Here is a 12,218-nt window from a genome sequence, read left to right as displayed (position 1 = left end):
GCACGCCTGCCCATAGCACGCCTGCCCATAGCACGCCTGCCCATAGCACGCCTGCCCATAGCACGCCTGCCCATAGCACGCCTGCCCATAGCACGCCTGCCCATAGCACGCCTGCCCATAGCACGCCTGCCCATAGCACGCCTGCCCATAGCACGCCTGCCCATAGCACGCCTGCCATAGCACGCCTGCCCATAGCACGCCTGCCCATAGCACGCCTGCCCATAGCACGCCTGCCATAGCACGCCTGCCCATAGCACGCCCTGCCCATAGCACGCCTGCCCATAGCACGCCTGCCCATAGCACGCCTGCCCATAGCACCGCCTGCCCATAGCACGCCTGCCCATAGCACGCCTGCCCATAGCACGCCTGCCCATAGCACGCCTGCCCATAGCACGCCTGCCCATAGCACGCCTGCCCATAGCACGCCTGCCCATAGCACGCCTGCCCATAGCACGCCTGCCCATAGCACGCCTGCCCATAGCAACGCCTGCCCATAGCACGCCTGCCCATAGCACGCCTGCCCATAGCACGCCTGCCCATAGCACGCCTGCCCATAGCACGCCTGCCCATAGCACGCCTGCCCATAGCACGCCTGCCCATAGCACGCCTGCCCATAGCACGCCTGCCCATAGCACGCCCTGCCCATAGCACGCCTGCCCATAGCACGCCTGCCCATAGCACGCCTGCCCATAGCACGCCTGCCCATAGCACGCCTGCCCATAGCACGCCTGCCGCATAGAGCACGCCTGCCCATAGCACGCCTGCCCATAGCACGCCTGCCCATAGCACGCCTGCCCCATAGCACGCCTGCCCATAGCACGCCTGCCCATAGCACGCCTGCCCATAGCACGCCTGCCCATAGCACGCCTGCCCATAGCACGCCTGCCCATAGCACGCCTGCCCATAGCACGCCTGCCCATAGCACGCCTGCCCATAGCACGCCTGCCCATAGCACGCCTGCCCATAGCAACGCCTGCCCATAGCACGCCTGCCCATAGCACGCCTGCCCATAGCACGCCTGCCCATAGCACGCCTGCCCATAGCACGCCTGCCCATAGCACGCCTGCCCATAGCACGCCTGCCCATAGCACGCCTGCCCATAGCACGCCTGCCCATAGCACGCCTGCCCATAGCACGCCTGCCCATAGCACGCCTGCCCATAGCACGCCTGCCCATAGCACGCCTGCCCATAGCACGCCTGCCCATAGCACGCCTGCCCATAGCACGCCTGCCCATAGCACGCCTGCCCATAGCACGCCTGCCCATAGCACGCCTGCCCATAGCACGCCTGCCCATAGCACGCCTGCCCCATAGCACGCCTGCCCATAGCACGCCTGCCCATAGCACGCCTGCCCATAGCACGCCTGCCCATAGCACGCCTGCCCATAGCACGCCTGCCCATAGCACGCCTGCCCATAGCACGCCTGCCCATAGCACGCCTGCCCATAGCACGCCTGCCCATAGCACGCCTGCCCATAGCACGCCTGCCCATAGCACGCCTGCCCATAGCACGCCTGCCCATAGCACGCCTGCCCATAGCACGCCTGCCCATAGCACGCCTGCCCATAGCACGCCTGCCCATAGCACGCCTGCCCATAGCACGCCTGCCCATAGCACGCCTGCCCATAGCACGCCTGCCCATAGCACGCCCTGCCCATAGCACGCCTGCCCATAGCACGCCTGCCCATAGCACGCCTGCCCATAGCACGCCTGCCCATAGCACCGCTGCCCATAGCACGCCTGCCCATAGCACGCCTGCCCATAGCACGCCTGCCCATAGCACGCCTGCCCATAGCACGCCTGCCCATAGCACGCCTGCCCATAGCACGCCTGCCCATAGCACGCCTGCCCATAGCACGCCTGCCCATAGCACGCCTGCCCATAGCACGCCTGCCCATAGCACGCCTGCCCATAGCACGCCTGCCCATAGCACGCCTGCCCATAGCACGCCTGCCCATAGCACGCCTGCCCATAGCACGCCTGCCCATAGCACGCCTGCCCATAGCACGCCTGCCCATAGCACGCCTGCCCATAGCACGCCTGCCCATAGCACGCCTGCCCATAGCACGCCTGCCCATAGCACGCCTGCCCATAGCACGCCTGCCCATAGCACGCCTGCCCATAGCACGCCTGCCATAGCACGCCTGCCCATAGCACGCCTGCCCATAGCAGCCTGCCCATAGCACCGCCTGCCCATAGCACGCCTGCCCATAGCACGCCTGCCCATAGCACGCCTGCCCATAGCACGCCTGCCCATAGCACGCCTGCCCATAGCACGCCTGCCCATAGCACGCCTGCCCATAGCACGCTGCCATAGCACGCTGCCCATAGCACGCCTGCCCATAGCACGCCTGCCCATAGCACGCCTGCCATAGCACGCCTGCCCATAGCACGCCTGCCCATAGCACGCCTGCCCATAGCACGCCTGCCCATAGCACGCCTGCCCATAGCACGCCTGCCCATAGCACGCCTGCCATAGCACGCCTGCCCATAGCACGCCTGCCCATAGCACGCCTGCCCATAGCACGCCTGCCCATAGCACGCCTGCCCATAGCACCGCTGCCCATAGCACGCCTGCCCATAGCACGCCTGCCCATAGCACGCCTGCCCATAGCACGCCTGCCCATAGCACGCCTGCCCATAGCACGCCTGCCCATAGCACGCCTGCCCATAGCACGCCTGCCCATAGCACGCCTGCCCATAGCACGCCTGCCCATAGCACGCCTGCCCATAGCACGCCTGCCCATAGCACGCCTGCCCATAGCACGCCTGCCCATAGCACGCCTGCCATAGCACGCCTGCCCATAGCACGCCTGCCCATAGCACGCCTGCCCATAGCACGCCTGCCCATAGCACGCCTGCCCATAGCACGCCTGCCCATAGCACGCCTGCCCATAGCACGCCTGCCCATAGCAACGCCTGCCCATAGCACGCCTGCCCATAGCACGCCTGCCCATAGCACGCCTGCCCATAGCACGCTGCCCATAGCACGCCTGCCCATAGCACGCCTGCCCATAGCACGCCTGCCCATAGCACGCCTGCCCATAGCACGCCTGCCCATAGCACGCCTGCCCATAGCACGCCTGCCCATAGCACGCCTGCCCATAGCAGCCTGCCCATAGCACGCCTGCCCATAGCACGCCTGCCCATAGCACGCCTGCCCATAGCACGCCTGCCCATAGCACGCCTGCCCATAGCACGCTCGAGCCTGCCCATAGCACGCCTGCCCATAGCACGCCTGCCCATAGCAACGCCTGCCCATAGCACGCCCTGCCCATAGCACGCCTGCCAAGCTCCTTAAGATGCTGTGTCGGACTGCTGTATTGTAACTTGAACCTATTAAACATTTTCCTGAACATCCCCTGTCTTGTGTGTGTGATCTGTGCCATTTAACTGCAGAAGTCCTTCATTGTGGATGCAGACTTCCTGGTTTAATGTAATCTGAATTCATTTGTGGTCACTTTTACAGAACCTTGCATAACTGTTCCAAAACTGCCCACCTGAGTCGAATTGCCTGCAAACTGCTGAATACCATTTCCTCTTCGGTGTGGTGTCTGCTGTAATCCTTAAGCTGCTTCAAATCCAGGTTGGGTCACATCTGGCTCAGATCAGTGACCAAAACATGCATATTCGAGCCTGCCATGGTTCGTCACATGGGGCTGCAATCGCAATGAAGTGGTGCGGTGGCAGGAAACATGCTTACTATTTGGGTATATTCTCTTGGAAGATGTTCAAGTTGAACTGCAAATACCCCAACAATGCTTAAGATGTACATGAGTCTGTTTCTAGGAATCTTTTGCATACATTTTGGTTGTACAACTAGGCTGGGGTACCAACCCATCACAGGACACTTGCATAACATTCACTTGCACAAGCATGTCAACAGGTAAGTTGCCAATCAGCTTCAGCATGTTTATGGACTGGGGGGAGATCATCGTGCCACCTGTAAAATGCAAGTCATACTGTATCAGTTCTTGCAACAATCGATATTGGTGAATGTGTATTGGAATTGGATTGAATCTGATGTGGATCGGTCCACACCTAATGTAAATGAAGGGTTAAAACTACACAAGGCACAACTTCTGTTACTATAGCGCAAGTCAAACAAATAGTTACTACTTGATAGATGTAATGGTTCATTAGTGATGAACAGATCAGTAACTTCATGACTTGCTCATTCAGTAGTTCACCAAGCTGACAGAATTAACAGCTCTGGGAACTTGAGACCATTCAAATCTGCATTTCTACATCTTGGTTTAAGCCTGGTTCTGCTGGTAGGCTATGCTGAGCAGCTACAGTATGGGGCGCCGTTTGTAAAGATAGCAAACATTTTTGTACTTGCCACTTTTTCAACGTTTAGTGCAATTTTCTGACATTTAGCTAGAAATCAATGGTGTTGTGGATCATCAGGTTTTTTTGCTGTGTAAATTATGTTCAAAATTGTTCATATGTAAATATAAACGGCTTGTCTATATATAAATATTAAATGTAAATGTTAAATATAAATGTTAAATGTAAATATAAATATAAATGTTAAATATAGACTCTAAATGTTGAGAACGTATGCAAATTAGCCACGCCCATTTCAGTAAAATGGGCGGGTACCGACGAGAGCGCAGGTTAGGGCTGATGCGGGACAATATGGCGAAAATACATTCATAGCTTCCCGATGTCACAGTGGAAGGTGTACATGATGTTGCTCCCGGCTGTGTAGCAATACCATGTAACGCAGCGCGAACAACTGCCAAAACTGCACATTCTATGGCCTCTAAGTGAGCGGAATTCGCCATATTGTCCCGCATCAGCCCTAACCTGCGCTCTCGTCGGTACCCGCCCATTTTACGCAAATGGGCGTGGCTAATTTGCATACGTTCTCAACATAGTCTACATTTAACATTTATATTTAACATTTATATTTATATTTACATTTAACATTTATATTTAACATTTACATTTAATATTTATATATAGACAAGCCATTTATATTTACATATGATGAACAATTTTGAACATAATTTACACAGCAAAAAAACCTGATGATCCACAACACCATTGACTTCTAGCTAAATGTCAGAAAATTGCACTAAATGTTGAAAAAGTGGCAAGTACAAAAATGTTTGCTATCTTTACAAACGGCGCCCCATACTACAGCAGATTATTTCAAAACACACAAAATAGGTAAATTGGACAGCTATGCAAACCACAAAATATATTTTCCAATAAAATTTCTAATGCAGTACGCAACGAAGACGCTTCCTTAATGTATTTATTAGTGGACAAGTTTTTTTGATTGGTGCTACTTTAAAATGCTGGTTATTTTATAGCTCGTTGGTACGAACGAGGCGATGCTAGTGGTCCCTTTGAGCAACTATTTTTATCGCTGTGCCCAAATTTCAGCGCCTGTCTTCAATCCACGCCGCTCCCCTTTACGTAAGTGATAACCAGGCAGCAAGAGGTAGACTTGGCTTTTAAAGGCAGAATTTGCCGGTTTGTAAACATTCTGTTCAAATAAAAGGTTGTCTAATAAGTGCATGGCAACACTTAATGAAAGGCACTTTGTTTACATAACATTAACACAGTTCGTACAGAGAATAAATTCAAAACAGTAAATACACTGAAAGAGCAGAAGGGAATGGCGCCACCACGTATAATTACAATGCAGAGCTCTGAAATTAGCAGTCCAGAGAAATCGTTTCCATTATCTGAGTGAAAATACGAAAGAGGAAACGGATGAGCCGTTCGGCCATAAAATCTGACTCCCAAGATAATAGACGTTATTCCTATCTTTGGTATTATAAAACACACACCCATGACTACAAAAGCAGTAAAAACTCAGTTTTCCCGAGGAAAATAATGCAGTGTAAGCATATTTTATCTGTGTTTGATTAAAAGTGTTTCAGATTCATAATAGATAACAGAACCTCATCACTAGGGACTGACGGACTCATGTCACTACATGCCAGGGCGATATCAGATAAGCGCACCTTAAAATCACCGCAAACAGATTATATTGTCCTCTGTAAATGGTGAAATTGAGCAGCTTGTTAATGTGAGGGGCTTATAAACTGGACAAACCTTTAAAAAAACACCGCACTCTACTACATGTATGACAGTCTTGTTGTGAAATAACTATATTGTAACTTCTTGAAGAGAATACTGATCGCGATTTCATTCCTGTCTCAGGTGTCTCTAGTCAGTCTCCTTTATGATTTGGTCAGATTCAGCTGTGTGGAATATTCGCCTGTTTTCCAGTCGGTTGTACCTAATTTTTTAACAGACACTTTGGAGATCGAGCGACAAACTAATAATTGCTGGTTGTGGTTGTTGGTAGCGGTACACGTCGAAACGTAAACGAAAATAACTCATTTGATTAGAAATAGTATTGGAAAATTACTCATATTTATCAGTACTTCCAGCAGAGATTTGGTTTAATTGTTAATCAGTCGATATAGTTCGCAGCTGTTATTAGTGGAGGGCGCGGTTTCGCCGATCCTTTATCAACACCTTTGACGCGTTTTTCCAATCATACGAAAACGTCTTTTGTTTGATAGACGGTGTTTTGGCAGCGTGTAGCAGGAATGATGGGTCGTGTGTTGGTTTTTGCTTGTTTTGTTCTGTATTCGGTGTTTGACGAAGGTGAGTGATGTTCTTTCCGTTGCCAGTTTTTGGGTTTGACGTAATCGTAATTGGCTTTCTCTTGTCTGGTGTCTGTGAAGGCATTTATTTCTTAATCCCGTGATACTGTGTGGTGGTCATAATGCCTCCCTTGTTGTACAGGGTTTCTGAGGCCTTCTAGTACAGATGCTCTACAAAAACGGACCCTGAAGTCAACAACAGGGCATCCACCTGCATCTACTCAAGGCTCCAGTGGCTACCAGAGTCTGAAAGTGCATGAGTCCAGCCAAGCTTCATCAAATGCCTCAGCCAACAGTGACATTGAGGTCCATGGGTCTCTCCTGAATGTGGAGCTGCATGACCAGAGCAGCCATATTGAAGTTGATAGTAATCTCCATGACCTCAATGCTGAGCTTCCTGAATATGTTCCACCTGAGAGCTTGAATGCTGTAGCCTCTTCAATAGTGAAGGCCCCTCAGTCACCGGCTGCCAACAGCTCCACTCCAGTGCCTGCCATCAAGGGCCCTGTTTAGCTGTGCTTCTGTCTGAAGGTTACTCTTCCATTCCTGTGATGACCAATCTATGCCTGCTTATTAAACTACCTTGTCCTGAATATTCCTTCTCATGTGTTCTATACTCTAGCTCTTCCATGGAATGCCTGTCTCCCTTAAGGCTATCAGATACCTCCTGATAACTGGACCTGTGGTACTTGATACAGAGTGTGTGTCACCCCCAGTGTGGCTTATGCTGCTTGGGGAAGTTTCTCTTTCCAAGAATAGGATGCAGACAAGTCAGGAATACAATGTTTAGGGTTCACATGTCTGCACGTATAACTCAATGATGTATTGGGTTACACATTGTGACCCAAGTGGTGCTCTGAACTCTCCTCACTAGCTTGGAGTTGCTATTGGGCAACGAATAGGTTGAGGTGATGAGTTTTGCACTCTGCACAACTTCAACAGTAAACGTTCATGTTGGGAGTATGCAGAGTAGTGGGACTCCTCCACTACATTTATTTTTTGGTTTCCTTCTGTAGACCTGAGCGTCTTGTTGGTTCAGTCCTCTATTGTCTGGTCTTCAGAGGATGTGGGTAGTCCACTTCTGCCCTGCCCATGGTTGTAAAGTTCCTAGGCTGAGTTTCAAATTTACCAGTGACATGTGACAGACCCCCCTCCTGTCAGTGAGCAGAACCTGTACATTAAGTCATATTCCTGACATGCTACTTCGGTTCTTGCAGTGCATGAGCCATTCAGTTACGGGGTTTCAGTGCCCAGCTATAGAGAGACAGAAGGGAAAGGCTCTGTGGTGACAAGGTGCAGTGATGATTGATCCCAGAATGGGGGAAAAAGTGTCACTCGTATTTGACGTCTTAATGAGATTGACTTTATTATAATGACAAAAAAAATCATTAGAGAAGAGAAACTGTACTGTTTGAAAGGGGCCAGAGAGGTCAGTCCGAGGGCCAGTGAACATGTTTGAACCAACAACAGCTGCAAAAAACCTGGGTGGTACCAGACCAAAGATTTCCCATCATAAATGGCATGACCAAAGACAACCACGCTGTTGGAAGCTGGTGGCTGAGTGTGATTCTTAAAAAGGGCCATTCAGGTGCCACCCAGGGACACTCTTAATCCTGTTTGTACCTACAGCCAAACTGCTAAGGCAACATCAGGGTGCTCCTCTGATTGGCTGACTTCAGATTTCTCTTTAATCATAGGATCTCTTGCTAATGCTGCTCTCTGATTCACCAACGCCCTTCACAGTTTAACCTTAACGTTTACAATGAGAACCAACGGTGTAAGATGGAGAGGAAGAAACAGACGAGGTCATTTTAGAAGTAACAGTATGTAACAGGCAAAAATCAAAGTTTTCCATTAAAATTTCACGAAGACAGGATACAGAGAGAGAAATCTGACGGTTTTCATGCTGTCGCCTGTCATCTATTTAGATCTGTACCATGTCGGTCAGCTGTTTGCCTTGCCCAGTTTGTGCATCTTGACTTGACTGGGTAGATGATGTTCTGATGTCTTCCATGACCAGCATGGAGTCGGGTCGCTTTGAAGATTTTTCTTGAAGACCATTGTTGTTTGACTTCAGAACAACTAGCCAACCACAGTCAACGCTGTGGCAAAAAAAATACAATTTAAATAGACATACCTTAATGTACGAAAATAAATAGGAACAACATATCACAAACCGCTTAGTATGTCGCACTCATCTACATTAGAGAGGCCTTTTTATGCCGATAACTGCAAAACTGCAGGAGAGACTGCAGGCCTCATAGGCAGATTTCGCTGCTATGGTTTGGTCACATGACAGACTGCATTGTGCCACTTAATGGAATTTGTCACATGTCACGCCATAAGTACTCCTGCTCGCTACTTCCTGTGTAGCCACACAACAGCCAGCTCTGTGGTTCCGGCAGCCTTTCACACAGCCAGAAGCGGAAAAAGCACTTTGTCGGAAGCTAACAAATAGCCCTGGTTAAGAGCTGTTTCCCATTGCCTCTCCATCCCTGGCAGGTCCTCCAAAGCCATCCCACTCTCCGCAAAATCCTGCAACTCATCTCCATCCAACACCAGAAAATTACGGCCTGGAGGGCAGTGTTTAAATACATTTAAATAGACTGATTACCAATATATGTAATTTAAGGCACTCCTTGTAAAAGCAATATGACCTTAAAGCAGTATTCCTCTCTAAAGTGCTGAGACATGCAGCTGTACAGTTTGTCTTTCAAGGGCACATCAGCTGAATACAGAGCAGGACCTGGAGCATCAACCAACGCAGCTGTAAAATGAAAACAATCCTAAATGCTGTACCCCTGACCACATCCTACCTCACTACAGGTATATTGTTTGCCATTATGCAGACTAAAGGGTTTTTAGACCACCAGAGGGCACCGTTTCGCCTGAAAAGGGTAAACGTCACCCACCCCCCAAACCCTGCCCCCGCCCAAAGTAAGATCGGGGTAATTAAGGGCGCTCATCCGCAGCACGTTTCCTGGCGAACAGGTGGTTGGGGTCTCTGTTCTTCGGGCTGGGCTGAATCTTGAAGGTGGGGCGGGTCCAGGGGCCAGCGGCCACTCATGCCGCGGTCCTCTACTTTGTTGTGGGAGGAGTCGGGGGCGGGCCGAGGGCTGCTCTGTAACAGCTTGAAGAGCATGGCCACCTCGGGGCCTAGCCTGGATGCCATGCTGTCCCTCACCAGGCCTACGGTCTCCTGGTCACACTCCAGGAGGCTCTGCAGCAGTGTGCTGTAATGCCTGTGGGGGTGGCCAGGGTTGGTGGGGGGGGGGTGAAAAAACAGAATATACTGATAGGCTGGAAAGAGTCTGGAAATAGCCATGGAAACAGCATTTCATGAGTGGGGTGATAGCAGGGAAAGAGAGTACAAGATCATGGGGGAATAGCACACGGTCTGGGTGCACTGTTATGTGGGTATGAAGCGGGGCAGGAATTATTAGAGACAAATCCACCAGTGAGATAAGGCAATGGGAAGGAAGGAATTGAGAAGGTGTGATGGATCAGTGTGATGGATCTAAGCCTAGACGGGGGCCCAAATCCACGAGGAACATCCATATGAGATGGATTAGCAACTTGTCTGTGGAGACATGGGCTGCAGGAGTGTGCCGGGGGGGACCTTACCTGTTGGGGAAGTGACTGGGGAGCTGAGCCACCTCCCCTATGGCCTCGGGGTTGGAACGCGCTACTCCACAGAGGTTCAGATTAGAGTAGCAGTCTGCCTGGACCTCGGCCACCATAGACTGGAAGGTGGAACAGCGGCGCACTGTGGGGAAGCCCTTGATGCCACTGGCCATACAGCGGAGGCTCTCCTTCACAAAGGTCTTTCCCTGCAGCAGCGGCAGGAACAACTGGATTATTTCTCCTCCATCACCATGTACCTCTATCTATGGTTTAGCTTCCTTGCATGGATTTCTGGGAGATATTCAAAATTTAGGTGCAAGCAGACCAATAGGATCGGTTTAAAAGGCAGCAGGGCTGAGCAAACCTTCCTCATATTGCACTGGCAAACTTCACATGCTTAGAACAACAAAACTACTGTACATAATTCATTGTCATAAGCAGCAGTTGAAGTATACAGTCTCTTTTGCTGAAAGCTTGGTCCAGACCCCCCCTTCAGGTCTTGGGGTGGGGAGGGTTCCTCATACCTGAGTGTCGAATTTCGCTGCGCTGTACAGGAAGGACTTGCAGATGTCGTGCATGCCGTCGGTATCGCAGGTGGAGTTCTCCAGGCAGGCGAAGGCACTACAGCCAACCTGCAGGGCACTGCTCAGGCAGCGAGCCACATCCGCTGGGCAGATGGGTGAAGACAGGGGGCGCAGTAGTTAAGGACAAGCGCCTGCCAAGCCCCTGAGCGACATACTTTAAATTCACCCTTGAATATCCAACCATATGAATCAGAAACTAAATTACGTGCAGTGATGAATAATATAATGGCAACCGGTTTTTACCGTTTTTATTAATTAATTAATTTATTTTTGGATTTTATATTATTCAGTATCGTCAAACAACAGCAGCTGTGATAGCACCTTATGCGCAAAAAGATCTAATACAAATTACATAAAGGTATGATAAAATAAACCGAGCGAACGATTTTGCTTTTACATAAGGGCTATGGAAACAACAATGGAGCATGACATTATCATACACATTTTGAACATTTTCAAGTTCATATTATCCCGGTATTATTATGTATCCATCTTTTATTGAAAACTCTGATATTCAAGTCTTTCGATCAAAAAAATATCTACCAGATTTCAGTGTAGGTGTCGCAGGTTACCCACGACTGCAGCGTTATTAAGGCGTATAGCACCGCACGTAAATTAGATTACACACCACACGTTTAGCGCACACCTGTCGTCTATGTGCAACATAAAGCAGCAAATGCACAAGCATTACAGGTATATACAAGGGGCCAGATCACTTACAGAGGCTGTTAGCGGAGAAGCGGACTCTCCTAGCAGAAGGTTCCCCCTGATCCACCTCAAAGGCAGATGCGGCCAGGGCGAGCAGCAGGAAAAGTCCGCACTTCGGCAGCATTTCTGTCTAATGCAGATCTTTGGAAATATATATTTAAATATCAGTAGATGGTTTATTCGCGGCGCTTGATGTGCTTTCCAGTGGTTTCCCTTTGATGTCCCTCTTCAGGTGCCCGTCGGACGGAGCGCCGACCGCAGCTTATATAGGAGTCCCGCACGAACCGGCACCACGGTCCAATCGAAGCGCCGCCTCCCCTTTAATTGACGGAATATTTTCCACCGAATTAAAGTGTAATCCATTGAGGAACTTCGGGTATCCTTATCTTGAGCGGTTATCTTAAGTAGCGGATCCAATAAATGAATCAAATCGTGGTCTCATTTATTTGAATATACGCTTACTGGGAATGTTCCTCCGAAATTTAAGCACGGTGGCCAACTTCGGTCCGCACACACACTTTTACATGCAGACTATGTAACAGTTTCATTTTGTAAATAGTCTGTAGGGTTTGCAAACTACCCCAACGCTTTTGATGTAGCAAATTTATGGTTTATAATGGAATCATATATAGTAAATTCGGCGTGGGTGAACCTGAGAGTTTGAAAA

General features: G+C 50.0%; 1 protein-coding gene across 1 annotated transcript; it reads right to left on the bottom strand.

Annotated features, from left to right (window-relative positions):
* Positions 1-8,038: 8,038 nt before the first annotated feature.
* Positions 8,039-11,765, bottom strand: stc1l (stanniocalcin 1, like). Its single transcript, XM_049020026.1, is given in 5 exon segments — positions 8,039-9,674; positions 9,676-9,877; positions 10,260-10,465; positions 10,784-10,926; positions 11,564-11,765. Coding segments are annotated over 5 exon segments (750 nt in total). The 5' UTR covers positions 11,676-11,765; the 3' UTR covers positions 8,039-9,587.
* Positions 11,766-12,218: the final 453 nt, after the last annotated feature.

Source organism: Brienomyrus brachyistius, chromosome 7 (genome assembly GCF_023856365.1).
Source record: "Brienomyrus brachyistius isolate T26 chromosome 7, BBRACH_0.4, whole genome shotgun sequence".
NCBI lineage: Eukaryota > Metazoa > Chordata > Actinopteri > Osteoglossiformes > Mormyridae > Brienomyrus > Brienomyrus brachyistius.
Note: the sequence above shows the minus strand (reverse complement) of the source record. Positions and strands in the feature narration are given on the sequence as shown.